The following is a 15619-nucleotide window of genomic DNA, read 5'->3' as shown; positions in this document are numbered from 1 at the left end:
TGACTGTAAAAATGCAAAGAATTCAAAGCACAGCTTCTCTGCAAGTGTAAGCCCACCAAACATTAAAGCTTAATTTAATGAATGTCAATAATAATTTTCACTATTTAGAAAACCATTGAAATTTAATTAATTTATTTTTAATTACACGGTGACCACGACCAGACAAGTCTTAGAATTGATTCTCTGTTCCTGGTAATAAAAGTGGTTGGTTATATTTTGAAAAGACAGCTTGGTTTCAAAAGGCAGTGCTACTCGTCTACGAGATGTGTGCTCTTCTTTGTGCTGCTACAAGCACTCTGAACTAACTGCTTTATTTTATACATATTTGCACTAAACACGAGAATTTATTTATTTACTTATTTGCTTATTTTATTTGGGTAGACAGCATTCTTAGAAATCACAGGCTTGGACTGATGAAATAAAAATACCAGTGAGCCAGCTCCAAGTTCCTTGGATTTTCATCTGTAAGGTATTTTAGATTTAAAGGACATACAGAGTAATAACAGACAAAAATCTTCTGCTCCTGAGTTTTCTATGCAGTAACCATTCATTAAATGATTTCTCTAATATAAGGGAATATCAAAATTGTCAGCTGTACAGAAACCTCGTTGCTGTACATTCCTAAGTGCCACAAACACAGTACAGTTATCATCACTACCTACATCACACAGGCAAATGTTTTGAGCATGAGAGCTATGGGACATCCACACGGTTAGAGAAGAACAGGTGTTAACAAAGTCCTACACACACTAGCAGTAGGAAATAGTCTACAGTTATTATCATGTCCTGAGTACCACCATAACCATTATTTCAAGTGTTACCTTTAGGCCCAAATTTTCTTAAATGATCCAGCAGAATATATATATTTTAAACATCTATACTTAAAATGTCCTATTCTACTAACCTACAAACTTTATTATAGCTAGACTGTCATCTGGAGAAAAACACCTTAAATTAAATTTCAAGTATTCTTCAACATTAAAGTTGTTACTGTTTATTTAAGTCCTCTGAAGATCCTGAGACAAACACTTATATTCACTCAAAAGTGAGAAAAGAAAAAAAAAAAAAAAAAGCAGCTCCCAGAGTGGCACTGCAGACCTCTGCTTAGGCCAGTTCCCACCCACCCAGCCCACCCAGCACAACGCAGCTTTTCAGAAAGACAGCTCAGCCTTCCAAAACCTACAGGAAACCAACAGCTCTGAACAGAAAGGTCAGCCACAAAATTTGGCAGCTGCTGGAAGCTGAATTGTCTTATCTTTTGTGATTGCTCGAAACTATATACATCACTATTCTTTCATGCTCAGCGATGGTGACTTATGAAGAATACAGGAGCATCAGCAATCACAGCTCCACCTGGCACACGCCATAAGGGCACTGGGTGAAATGGGGACAGGACAGAGGCTGGGGCAGCGTGACAAGTCACATCCTTGACGGGACTGAGGTCTTCCCTCACAACTTTTCACATATTAACTGCACAAAAAGGAACAAACAAATGAAGGAAGCCAAGCAGTATTTTATTGACTCCCACAAGACAGATATGGATTGCATACAACCCTGAAAAACTTCTTTCTTTTTAAAATCCTGGAATTATAAACAAGAGAACTCATTCCTTATAAATAACCTGACACCATTCCTTCATCAAAAGATTTTGGCATGGAACAGATTTCCTTTACAGTTTCATTTTAATCACTCATTTGAACAGCTTAAAAAACTATGTCTATAATAATACTTAAATATATTGCTTATATTCATGACTTCATAAAAAAAATAGTTTGAGCTAATACTTTCCTAGTCTTCAAAAAAAACCAAAGAGACATCAACTTTTCAATGAGTACTTCAGAAAGATGAGTAAAAATAATTTGCTTGAAATTATCAACAAACATTATTTATCAATAGACCAGGTCCCTTAAAAGTGTGTATTTCACTTAGTAACATTAATAATCCCAAGAAAACGTACACAGTGCAACTAGCTTTTCCTTGATACTGTATGGATGTATGCACATATTTATCTACAGCCACAAAGGAATTTCTGCAACATTAATGAGACAGGACTGATCTCAAAGGTAAATGCCCAAGTGCTTGCAAAATCTGACCAAATACAAATAAATTACTTTTAGAATAAGTTGGTCTGAGCCTTATTGGAATCATGTCTGCAAAAACCTAGTTTGTATTCAGAAACTGCTGCCCTCCTGCTCTGTGGGACTAGCACAGGTGTGACAACACTCCTGGTTTTAATGCAGAAACAGACAGGACAGCTTAGAGTTGCCAACAAGGCTGAATTTATGCAGTCTGTCTAATACGGTTCATAACATTTGTTCCACTGGCATCTGGAAAAGGCAGTAACCTCTGGAAGCACCAGTCTTTTCTGAAGGGATCACTAGCCCACTGTGATTTGCTCGCCTTCCTGCAGCAGTGCTCACTATTATCCATAGTACCATCAAAAATTCACTGATAGTTTCTCAACACATTACTTTCAGCCACTAGCCAAGGGGCTTAAATTAATGCACAAGTGATTATCAGGCCTGACCATTTTTTGAAGTTAAAAACAGGCTCCTACTCAAGCAATAACAAAGCAGCACATCTCCTCAGCATTCGTGATAGGCCAGAATTGGTTTTATACCAAAGTCTCCAATGGGCAAAGTAGCTGCTAACCCCCAGGAGACACTTGGTCTGAGGTACTGTAACTTAAGTTATGACTGCATGAGACACAGGCTTTAGTCATGAAGCTGGCTGCAGGGATTCCTGTGCTCCACTTCACTTCTTCCGCAGATGTGCCAACGTGACTCAGAGCTGGATCTCTGACCCAATGTGGGCCTAAAAATAAGTGTTAACTTGACTTCAAAGTATGGACCAGCCCACTGATCTGATGTCCAATGCAGCACAGGAAGGGGTGGTGATGTAGAGCTGAGGGACAAGACCTATCAGCTGGAGCAACGTTGCTGAAACACACTTGGCTTGGGTATTGCGTCACAAAGTCCTGTGTCACAAAACATGACCTTCATTGTTTGCAAAAGGATGACAGAGAATCACCAAGGGGCCTTCCAGAAAGTACTTAGGATACTTGAATAGGTACAAGCCACAGGATGTGTTCGGACAGAGACTGTGAGAGCAGAGAAATGACAGCAGGCATTCTCTAATCCACTCCTAAACATCATGTACTAAAAAGTGTTTTTAAAAGTGCCTTCTATACACCAGTTAATTAAACAGATCTCAAAATATTTCCCTTCTATCTTACATTTTTACATAAAGCTGAAGTGTCTACATCTTTACAAAAAACATGTAATAGTCGAAGCAAACAAAAGCACATTTAAGAGTAACTTACCTAATTAGTTTCATGAGGACCATCACACATGTAAAGGCAAAAGGCAATGAAATCTCAAAAGGACACAACTTGAATGAAAGGAAATGTAACTCACAGGAAAGAAGTTTTAACAACTTTTTGTCCATACATGAGCTTTTCATTTCTTCTAGAAGAGAGCAATTAATACTTAGTGAGTGATTGTTTTTGGCAATTCAGGCTTAGTACCCTTAAAATGGAACAATTTTTCTTTTTCTTTTTCCTTTTTTTTTTTTTGAATTGACATGTTATAGTTGTGATCATAGTCTAATGAGTTTCTGGGATGTACAAATCACCTAATTCTAAACAGATTAAACAGATTTCTGCACATTATAGACTAAACCTCTTAACTTACAAATAATTACTTTGTTGTTTCCAGTTTACAAGGGTAAAAAAAAAAAAAGACTTCACAATTTGTGTAAATGGAAGGTAAATGTATTTTTAAAAACAGAATAAAAAGCTGCATGTTAAAAACTGGATCATAGACTAATAAATACATACATCAAAGACCTTAAGTTTTCAGCAGCTGGTTTTAAAGAGCAAGGAAGTGGGGAAAAACTAGCTGTCCAGACTTCATTCTGGCTTTATGGTCTATATGCAGTTCAAAAACAAGTTAGCAGAGGAGTAGAATCAGTCTTGTCACCTAATTTCTTTTTAAAAAATTAAGCTACTTCCTAAAAGTGTGGTGTAAAATCCAAAGAAACTTTAATTTCTTCATGCACTTGATGACATTGAATTAAAAAAAATATTTTAACCCAGAAAAAATGAGTCATTGTATACTGTAAGGAGAGCCTTACTGCAAATTTTCTACAGTAAAAGTATTTCCAGAAATACACCAGAAATGACTTTCCCATAATAAAATGCACAATTATGTATCAGATTATCACTGAGTTTAAATACTTAGGCAAAATAAAAACAGCTACCATCAAGTTTCCTAAAAAATGGGGGGAAAAAAAAACTCCAAACAGTAAAAAGATGTTTTAACAGCTGTGGAGATGCCAGAAAGCAATGCTGGACACCAGAATTTCCAGAGCAACTCCCTTTTCAAAGTGATGTGCAGTCTGTGAATCAGACAGTGAGAGAAAACTGATCCTGTTCTATGGGTTTCTCCACCCAGGCTCCAAGTCCTGCCTTCAGGAATGCTTTAAACAAACGCTCTTTGGCAGTTTGATACTCAGTGGCTCCTTGCTTGGTTTCATGGTACAAGTTAGGCTTGAGAATCTTTGAGCGCAAGCTGGAGGAAAGCTGTGCAGATTAAAAAAGACAAGAAGAGAGAAAATGATCTATTCAACCAAACAGCTCAAGAGTAACTGAGTTATTAAAACAGCTATTATTAAACAAGGTAACGAAGTACTAAACCAAATGTACAGGCAAAGGCAGACAAGCTTGAAAAAAAACACTATATGCTTCTCCTTCCAGCCATCATAACTCTGTATCTAGCCTCATCACACCTAACTGCATCTTCAGTTCTCCAAGCAAAGAGAAAAAGTGCGCCCCCCTGCAGAGCAGTACCACATCCAGAGAGGGGCACTCCGGACTTCACTTTTCATTATTGCTGTGGTAGTTCCACCATAGCTAGCATGCCTTTTGCTTCTTCCGGATTATCAACATCCTTTAGCAGAAGAAGCCTAGACACTGCAAAGGCATTAATGGATACTTTCTTGTGTCTTTTCTTCCTAAGACAGGACAGCGTGAAATCTAAGTAGGTTTCATTTCAGTGAAACTGGGATTATATTTCCAAACAAATTAAAGTAAGTTCAAAGGAGTTAGCACCCTTTGTTTTTACTTCACTATAACAAAAGATTATCAGACCCTTGCATGCATTTTGTACCAGGTATTATAAGATAAAAAAATAATCTAAATAAATGTGTTGTTTTCCATTACTACATAGGCTGGTAGCTAATGGCAGTTTTAAGCTCAGTTTAAGACAGGCTCATAAAGTGGCTTCTAGATACAGAAAGTAGCACATGAATACACCATTTAGAAGTGAAAAATCTTGCACTTTGGTGTATGTACCTTTGCATGAATACGCATCCAGCGGCTGTACAAAGCATGTTTACAAAGGCGAGATGCACGACCCATTTCATCTTTGCCAGTTGTAGCATTAATAACTTCAAGACAAGTGTCTCCTACTGTCCAGTTTACACTGAAGTTTGGTGCTTTCCCTGGTTGGCGTGCTTCTGCATTGCTAATACCTGAAAGAAGAGAGAGATTTAATGACGACAATAAATATGACTCTTGATGATTATTCTTACTGGGTAGTAACCAATATACTAGAGCTACTGAAACCACATCGCTAGGCATTCTTACAAGTGATTCTTCTACTACGAGAACATTCTCCTGCAGATTTTTCACTGAATCATGGAGATACTGCCACGCGTATTTCATTTTCATTGTGGCTAAAAATGGTCTTTCACTGTCATTCCTAGCTGGGCAAGCGTACATCACTGGAGCTGTGAGAAACCAGCTTCCTCAGTGGAGGAGACTGTGGAGAGAGGTCTGTGACACAGTTCCATGTGGACAGGGATATTAGCACCTTACTGTGCTGTCCTGGTTTTGGGTGGGATAGAGTTAATTTTCTACACAATAGCTGGTATAGTGCTGCATTTGGGGTTCAGGATAAAGATAACATTGATAGCACACCAATGTTGTCAGTTGTGGCTGAGCAGTGCTTACACAAAGTCAAGGTTTTGGAATTCACCCCTGAACAAATGCGGAATCCAGAAAGCTAATAGAGTGTTTTAAATTGCTCCAGTGTCCAGCAGGCAGTTTTCCAGACAGAGTAGATAGGATGATGTTACTTCTGACCTTAATGACGGGATGTCTGATTCACGTTTACACAAAGCAAGTAACAAATTCAAACACAATGACCAGGACTAGAGGGGCCCTGTCTCCAGTCAGGCAGAGAAAAGGGACAACTGGATTTACTGGACTGTGCGGATCCAATGGCCTGGCACATCAGACCCACAGGAGTACAAGGCTCTAGCGGACACCTGTGCACACTGTACCCTAATGCCACCAAGCTACAAAGGGGCAGAACCCACCTGTATTTCTGGAGTGACAGGGGGATCCTAACAGCCAACTGTACTGGAGGCCAAAGTGAGCCTAACTGGGAACAAGGGGCAAGAACAGCCCATTGTGACTGGCCCAGAGGTTCCATACATCCTTGGCACAGACTGCCTCAGGAGAGCATACTTCAAGGACCCAGAAGGGCACCAGTGGGCTTTTGGTTTAGCTGCCTTGGAGACAGTGCCCTAGTTTTGGCTGGGATAGACTTAATTTTCTTCCTAGTAGCTGGTATGTTGCTGTGTTTTGGATTTAGGACAAAAATAATGCTGGTAGCAGCCCGATGTTTTAGTTGTTGCTGAGCAGTGCTTACACAGAGGCAAGGGTTTTTCAGCTTCTTGTGCTGCCCTGCCAGCAAGGAGGCTAGGGGTGCACAGGAATCTAGGAGGGGACTGGGACAGGACAGCTGGTCCAGACTGGCCAGAGGGATGTCCCATACCATACGGCATCGTGCTGAACAATAAAGCTGTGGGGAGCTGGCTGGGAAGAACTGACATTGCTCGGGGTCCAGCTGGGCATCAGTCAGCTGATGGTGAGTAATTGTTTTGTGCATTCTTTCTTTCCTACTAAACTGTCCTTATCTCAGCCCATTAGTTCATGTCTTTTTATCTTTCTCAGTTGTGTCCCCCATCCCACTGAGGGGGAGTGAGCAAGTGGCTGTGTGGTACTTAGCTGCCTGCTGCGTTAAACCACAACACACTTGCATCTCAGGTCTGCCTTGCAGGACAAACTGATGGAGTTATTACCCTGCCGATAACTACGAAGCAGAAAAAAATGTTGCTATGCTCCTGCACAAGAAACCACTGCCCTCAAAGCCCACTCAGTAGCAGCACTAGCTGAGTATAGGACATGGCAGATAAAGAAAAGTTTTGACAGCTGTAGCTGTCTGATTAATTCCTTTTCATTCTGCTACTGTAAAAGTTTAGTTGTGTTTCACTTCTCTTTTCAAAACAAGTATAAGACTATGAACCCCAGTCATGTTTCCGCACAATTATTCAGCAACTTGGGACTGTAGTCTTATTGGAGAAGTCATCCTTATTCAGAAGTGCCTACAATGTGCTTTTTTACATTCCACTGTAAAAACGGAGGTAGGTCAGCACAGTGGTATGAGATGACAAGATGTCTTGCCAATCAAGACCTGGAGGCATCTACGTTTCCAAAACTGTTGAGCCTATTTCATGAAAAGCTACCATTATTTTTACATAAATCCAATTGCCTTAAAAAGGTAGTTTGATGCTGTTTCCGTAAATGTTTCTAAATGTGTAAATGAGTGCCTGAAAGAAAAGCTGGGAACCAGCAACATGTGACTTTCTTTGTTAAACCTTCCTCCTTCCAGGCTATGGGAAGAGCAGCGCATCAGGGAAGTCTGACCGAACTCTGTCACTCTTCAGCAGAGGAAGTCTGATGTGATAGCACCTCCTTCTTCTTACCAACTGGACAGGGACAATTACGTGACTAGCATGGGCAGAGGCACAGATGTTGTGTGCACCCAAGTTAGACAGAGTGAGCCCCAACCTCAACATCCTGTGCAGAAAGCCAAAAACAACAGACAATTGAGTCTTTCAGCATAAATCTGGTTGTGATTCAGCTGCCTCCCCATTTTACATGCTCATTGCCACCTAATACACCCAGAAATGGTGATCTGCAGGGCTCAAGTGCTAAGGGAGACCTCAGATCATTTTGCTCAGATGTTAGATTTTGCAACATCTGTCAAAGATGGCTTTCTGGAAATCTGATCTAAGTGTGAAGAAAGGCTGGCGACCAGCCCATGCTGCCAAAAGCAGGATTTATTCCCCCCACAGCAGCCCGATGCTGCAGAAATGCACCATATATATTACCACAGTACTGTGCTTAAAGATTATGACAGCCACTGCAATTCATACACAGCCCATCTCCCACATGTGTCAGGACCACTCCAGCACTCCCCCCAGGGCTCTCATGCAGCAGCCAAGGGCATCAGCACAGCAAGTAGTTTGGGCTGTGTGCTACAGAAATGCTGTGCAGCGCGGTGGGTTTGATCCAGCAGACCTGACAGACATTACAGGGGTGGCAAAACTTAGGATGTCTCATCAGAGAACAAACACGTGTGTTTGTGTTTTTTTTTCTTCTTTTTTTCCTTTCTAATAAAGATCCCATTTTTACTTTAACACAAGCCTATTCCAAATGTACTCTGAGATCTCAGTCTCTGCTAGGTTTTACACCTAATAAGATCTAGTAAATTTGTATGAATTCAATATAAGTATTGCAGCAAGATGCATTTCTTGCTGATATTTGAAATACAACCTAATAAACAAATTAAACCAACCTAAGAGGCAGATGAGCATAGGACTTGCTCACTTGGCCCTGGTCTTACAACACCTCTGAGTAAAACACCCACTTGCGGGGTGCGGAGCTGAGCATGCACAAAAGCTACAAGGTCTTAGATCTTGAATGACATGGCAAAATTCAGTTTGCTTACTAAAACCAATTCCTCATTTACTAAATAAACATTTTAAAATATCAATCATATTGAATTTCCAGATGTTGTTATATTTTTATGCTTGGCTTATGTCAACCTCATCACTATGACTGATTACCTGTAAATCACGAGTAAATAATAAGCAGCAGTGTCACCATTCCACATTTTCTTAAAATATAAAATTAAAAAAAAAAGAAAATTGGAAAGAAAAATTCCTAAAGAGTTATTCTCTGATTTCTTTTAGGAAAGATTGTCAAAACTTCTGCTGTCTTTCTGAGTGGCTGGCAATTAATTTATGCATCATGTTCTAAAAACTGCAGAAGATACCTTTATTGATGATTTGGATGAGGGAATTGAGTGTACCCTCAGTAAGTTTGCAGAGGACACCAAGTTGGGGGGAAGTGTCGATCTGCCGGAGGGTAGGAAGGCCCCACAGAGGGACCTGGACAGGATGGGCAGAGGCCAATGGGGTGAGGTTCAACATGGCTAAGTGCTGGGTCCTGCACTTTGGCCACAACAACCCCATGCAGCGCTACAGGCTTGGGGCAGAGTGGCTCAAAAGCTGTGCAGAGGTAAAGGCCCTGGGAGTGTTGATCGATGCTCGGCTGAACGTGAGCCGGCAGTGTGCCCAGGTGGCCAAGAAGGCCCATGGCATCCTGGCTTGTATCAGGAATAGTGCAGCCAGCAGGACCAGGGAGGTGATCGTTCCCTGTACTCAGCTCTGGTGAGGCCACACCTCGAGTGCTGTGTTCAGTTTTGGGCACCTCACTACAAGAAGGACATCGAGGCCCTGGAACGTGTCCAGAGAAGGACTACGAAGCTGGTAATGGAACTGGAACACAAGTCTTATGAGGAGCGGCTGAGGGAATTGGGGTTGTTTAGTCTGGAAGAGAGGAGGCTCTCTAAAACTACCTGAAAGGAAGGTGTGGGGAACTGGGGGTCAGCCTCTTCTCACAGGTAACTAGTGATAGGACTAGAGGGAATGGCCTCAAGTTGTGCCAGGGCAGGATCATGTTGGAAATTAGGAGACATTTCTTCTCATAAAGAGTAGTCAGGCATTGGAATGGGTTGCCCAGGGAGGTGGTGGCATCACTGTCCCTGGGGGTGTTTAAGGAAAGGTTGGACGTGGTGCTTAGGGACACAGTATAGTGGGTGATATTGGGATTAGGGTGATGGTTGGACCAGATGATCTGGAGGCTTTTTCCGACCTTAATGATTCTATGATTATGCACAACACAACTCATCCTGCATCATTAAAGTCCAAATGCTGCATAGCAAACAAACCCTGCCACAGAGTGGCACCCAACAGAAGGTCTGCACCTAAAGACCTATCAACTGTAGGCATACACAAAAGGAATCTCAACTCTGACTCTCCATAAACATATAAATTCAAAGTTTTTTTGTGAAGCTTATGTGAAATGGACCTATTTACTTAATATAGCATACTGGTGAACTTGTTAATCTAAAAACTGTTTATCAAAACTACTGAGGCAAAAGGGCTAAAAAATTGCCGCCTCATGACTAATAGGTCAGTCAGTCATATTTTTTATTTAGCTTAAAAATATCTGTACTATTACCTTTGCTTGTTTCATATACTACTGACCAAGTACAGTGATCTGATACGGTTCTAGTATTGCAAAAAGATGTCTTGCCCCTTTTCTTGTTAGTATGAAAGAGCACTCTATTTAAGAATAATAAAATAAGAAAAATCTGTTGCCTAGTGTTTTTCCTCTAGTGAGTGACTCCCTCCCCAGACCAATATATCTAGGCTGTGTACAACTCTTTCAGCAAATACTGGATATAAATTACACTTCTCTATCAGCTTACTCATGCTCTTTTCACACTCACATGGCAGAGGCTGTTCACTGAGGGGGTGGTTGGGCACTGGAACCAGCTCTCCAAGGCAGTGGTCACAGCACTGAGCCTGCTGGATGGAGTTCAAGAAGCACTTGGACAAAGCTTTCAAACATAGGGCCTGATTTTAAGGAAGTCTTGTGTGGAGCCAGAGCTTGGACCTGATGATCCTTGCTCCCTCCAATTTTAGATGTTCTATTTAAGAAACATGCTGCAAACTAACTTTAATGGTCATTAAATTTAATAATGGTACTGTAAGCAAGGGAAAGACTTCTAGACGAAGATATAAATACAACTTTCTCTTACATGTATAGGTACCAGCAATAGATTCAAAACACCACTAAATTTTGTCATCAAGCTGATGGTTGGACTTGATAATCTTGAAGGTCTTTTCTAAACTAAATGGTTCTATGATTTTGAATATTCAGTTCTATCAAAAGGTCAGGTCAATGATCAACAGTAATAAATGGAGCAAAGTGAATGCAGGGAATTATTACTGAAAGAATACAAAACAAAATAGAGTACCATATAAATAATTACTGCTACCTTACTTTGAGTATCATGTGCTGCTCTGGTTTTGCCAGCCCAAAAATGTGATTGTAAAAAAAAGAGATGACCCTTGCATGGAGTATTTTCCGTGCAAGAAAAAAAAAGTGTACTAAGACTTTCTAGTCTGGAAAATATAGGATTTAGTGGGAATATCACAGTGGTATAGAGATCTGAGCACCAACACAAAGGCAACATGGAACAACTGCTACCTATATGGTACATGGTGTACCTGTATCATACAGAGCACTAAAGAACATCTAATTAAATTAGTAAAAAGTAAACGCTATTGCAAAAGTCTTTAAAAACACTATGGCCCTTACTAAAGAAGGTTGTGGAAACTAAGAAGTTTACAGCAATTCATAAAACTGGAACAGGAATTCATGAATAAAAAAAAATAATTATTAAGGATTCTTAAACACAAAGACTAGCTCAGGAAGTCTCCGATTCACAGATTACTGATGCAATTCTCAGGAGGTATCTGCAGAGGCATACCATTTTCTTCTGTTTTATCACTGCATACCTGCCTGTGGGAAAAGAATACTGGGCTACATTAATCTTACCTTAACATCTTAGTCTTACTTAAGACATCTCTTATGCTGGTGACAAGATAATCAGTAGATTATTAACTTTAACAGATATCATTAACTTTGGCTGAAATAATATAATCACAGCTAAGAAAAAATGGATTATCCAGAAAAACCAGGCACAAGGTCAGTGTTTATTGTTGAGTTTAGTAGATATTGCTGACAGGAGAGCATGAAGGACATCTGGGCCTACCCTGCCATCTGCTTTAAAAACATTACCCTAGCAGGTGCCATTAGCCCAGGTCCCTGAGGCTGAGATATCTGAGCACATGAGCTCCACAGACAGGAACCATAAACATGGACAACCTGATGAAATTATTTTCACACAAGTTGCCTCCAGTGAAAAGGAGCTTGCTTTTTATACGTGCAATGGACTTCCTTTTACATTTAATGATGACTTCTCTCAAGGATATTCAAGGACAGATTTTCTAAATGGAGCATTTGCTTTGTTGCTCTACTTCTGTGCCAGGTTAACTTCTTTGTGCCTATCTCCAAAAAGTGGCTCCAAAAAGCCTTAGCAGATTAACCTGCAGACTGGTACCTTTTTTTATTGGCAGATTTATACAATCACCATCATTTTATTTGAATGAGGAATCGTTCCCTTTTCAGGTTATTCAGAAATTCACAAGATTTTAACCTGTCGTCTCTCAGCTGAACTGACCAGTTCTCAGTGAGAGCTCACGTGCCCTCTGTGCTGTGGTGCTAAAGGCATCCTGAAAGGCTGCGTACTGCAACCAAGGTTCCCAAGAGTTGATACAGGGAAAGAACTTTCTACAAACATAAGGGTTTCCCACACCCTTAACTGAAAAACAGCTGCTCCGTTATACATGCTCCCACCTAACTTGCTGGGAAAGGGATGTATAGGTAGAAAGTCTCCCATGAAGAAAGAAAGAACATTTGATGAAAATACAATTTTCACCAATAGAGTAGATAACATTAGCTTAGTCCGGCTTCATCTTAATGCAATTGGCCCTGCAGACTTAAAAGTTGTTTTATGAACAGCTTTGATAGTGTTTTCTCAGTGGGTGGGTCCTCGGGGGCACCCGGGGCCCGCCGACAGGTCACCGGGCACCCTGGAGGAGCCACCCGGGTGACCCGCGGCGGGCCCCCGAGGACCCGCCCCGGTGACTCCGGGTGGTCCGGAGTCAGTGGGGAAAGACAGAATACCATAACTGAGCAGCTATTTCTATTTTAGTTCATTCCTCTGTTAGAAATGAGAAACGATAGCACAATTTTGTGTGTGGTATAAGGTGGAACTCAGAACTGGGGAGAGCTGTTCCTGCGGCATGTACTGCAGAGAAGAATACAGTGTCAAATAAGTGAATCAAAGAGTCGGTGTGTAGCTACACATATGTCCCAGCTGAATCCAACAGTGTGGATCAGAAGAGTAGCTTCAAGACTAATCCATTTGAAGGAAATTCATCACGGTAATTCTCCTCCATCCTTCATCTCAAACAACCTTCATGTACATTTTGAGACATGCGTTTTCATAAAAACTCAACAGCTGAGAACATTTCTGAACACTCTTTACTGATCAGCGATTTCTGGATGAACTGTTTAAACAGATGGTACTATTTCATGGCAAATGGATGGTAACAGTATTTCAGGAAGATGATTTTTAAGAAGCCAAGGTGCTATTATATGTTGTGAAAAGAACAACAGAAGCTCCTCCCACCATGCTGTCTCGAAGAGTTTATAAAAATTCCCAGAAATCAGGAAGCAACAGTCTATACATCAGCTATTAAGCCAATACAACAATCAAATATTAGGTACTGTGAGTGTTGGCACTATTACTTATTTGCTACTGTAAGGATGATTATGTCACAATACTTTAGTACATCCTGGTTCAGGGAATCCTTATTAATTACCTCTCTCTAAAAAAAATAAAATAAAAAATAAAATAAAAAGCTGGTTGTTTGATATGCCTTCTTCCCCCCACACTGTCTATATTTATTTTTAGCATTCACGTCAAGCTTTAAACATTTTTAAAAATTGTGACCCCCCCCCCCCGAAAATAAACAGGCATGCCAAAAGCCAAGCTCTACAGAACAAAGCAATGCACACAATGATAGGTAATATAAGAGATTTCAGTTTTAAAGCTTTTACAATACTACTGCAACTAGCAGTTTTAGAAATTTTTAGAAATTTTAGAAATTTTTAAGATACTTCAGAACTTTCTTTTTAAGTCATGGCTCAATTTGAAGTTACGACCTGTTAATTCAAATAGTGCCAGTCCTCTTAGCCCCACTGGAGTCTGGGATCAGTGCAATGCTAAAGAACAACACTTAAAAATCTCAACAGCAGCTGCTAATTACTTGCCAGGGCTTACTGCATTGCTGTCTGTCAGCTAATACTTAATATTATATTAAAAATATTTCTGAGGGACATGCCACCAGAATTTGAACACAGAATTTGTGCATTAACACAATGCGGAAGTGAAAATACTGTGATAACTGGGACATGCAAACAACCTGGGTGCCATGCTAATTAATGCTACTGCTGCATCCAACAGAATGATGACAAAAGAAAACACAACCAATAGCATCTGAGACCAGATTTCCATCCATTTTTAGCTGGTTACTGGTCTAGAGATTGTTAGCCAAACACACGTACTTTGTCATGCTGATAAATGATGCAGTTATTCAATAAATATCTGCAAGGGCAGGAGAAGTGATAGTGAGAGCTAACACGCTATGCCATGGATGATAAGAGGTTTCACTAAACCTTCAACTTGCCTCACATACTGCTAAGGTACACTCTAGACAGCAATTACATGAAACTGCATCCAGTTCATACCCCAGCTCTTCTTGGCACCCTTTAACTAATGAAAGGTTCTTGATAGATATTTCTGTCTAAATAACTACATTAGGCTTAGCCAGTATCTTCTGTGTTGTAACCAGAAAGCAATTTACTCACAGTACATAATTTGCAAGGTTTTGAGAACTGCAAAATCACATTGCTACTGGAACAGACTTAGTTACCGGTACAGCCTTCTCCATTAGATACTTGCCACTAAGTAAAGGTCTGTTGAGTGTATAAAGAGGTGGTAGATCTTCTATCTCTGCTATCCTCTGGTATACGGCTCTGGATAGATGATCCCCATGATATAAACTCCCCAAGATGATGCTAGAGAAGTAAATTGGCTCCACAAAGAGGCTAAGTAAGGCTCCTTGAATACCCAATACGTTCCACCTAAGAGGGAGGGAAAAACAAAACAAAACAAAACAAAAACAAAAAAAACTTTCTTTTTAATGGAACAAGTAACATCTGCCAGACATAATAGCAGTTAATCACAATGGACCAGACGTTCAACCTTTCCTCTCTTGAGCAGAATGGCTATGGTAACATAGCTGTGACACCTGCTGGAATTTCAGAGACCAGTTTATGGGATGCTCAGCAAAATCCTGAGCTAGGCAGCCAAGAGGTCTACTGTCAGCATTCACTTCAGGAGCAGATTCCATAACCTCACTTCCCTTCTGTCGTGCCTGGTGATACATTTTGCAGCACCCTAATGTCAGAGATGGACAGGATCATTCAATCAGAGAAAGCCAAACTGTGAGATCCGTAATCAGTAGCTTAAACAGCAGCTGATGCCTCCAAAATACATGTGGCAGTGGGCAAACCATCATTCTGACAACACAGGGATTGTGTCTGCAAGACCTCAGTACCTCATCACCTTCATAGAAAGTTTGTTCTTTACATCTTAACCAAACTGTCCACATCCTGCTGTCAGAAAGAATATTTGTAGTTGCCTGCAATATTTGTGGGCAG

General features: G+C 40.5%; 1 protein-coding gene across 11 annotated transcripts in view; it reads right to left on the bottom strand.

Moving 5' to 3' along the window:
• Nucleotides 1-1493: 1493 nt before the first annotated feature.
• The window catches only part of ADARB1 (adenosine deaminase RNA specific B1), a 76960-nt gene continuing 62834 nt past the window's right edge, over nt 1494-15619 (bottom strand). For 9 of the 11 annotated variants that reach the window (XM_083841132.1, XM_083841125.1, XM_083841133.1 and 6 more), the window contains 3 exons: nt 14859-15040; nt 5354-5532; nt 1494-4582 (listed from right to left, as the gene is read on the bottom strand). In XM_083841132.1, the coding sequence (XP_083697258.1) occupies nt 4406-4582; nt 5354-5532; nt 14859-15040 (538 nt within the window). In that variant the 3' untranslated portion in view covers nt 1494-4405. The other 2 variants (XM_083841135.1, XM_083841126.1) reach the window with 2 other exon arrangements.

Source organism: Anser anser, assembly GCF_964211835.1.
Source record: "Anser anser genome assembly, chromosome: 6".
Lineage (NCBI taxonomy): Eukaryota > Metazoa > Chordata > Aves > Anseriformes > Anatidae > Anser > Anser anser.
Note: the sequence above shows the minus strand (reverse complement) of the source record. Positions and strands in the feature narration are given on the sequence as shown.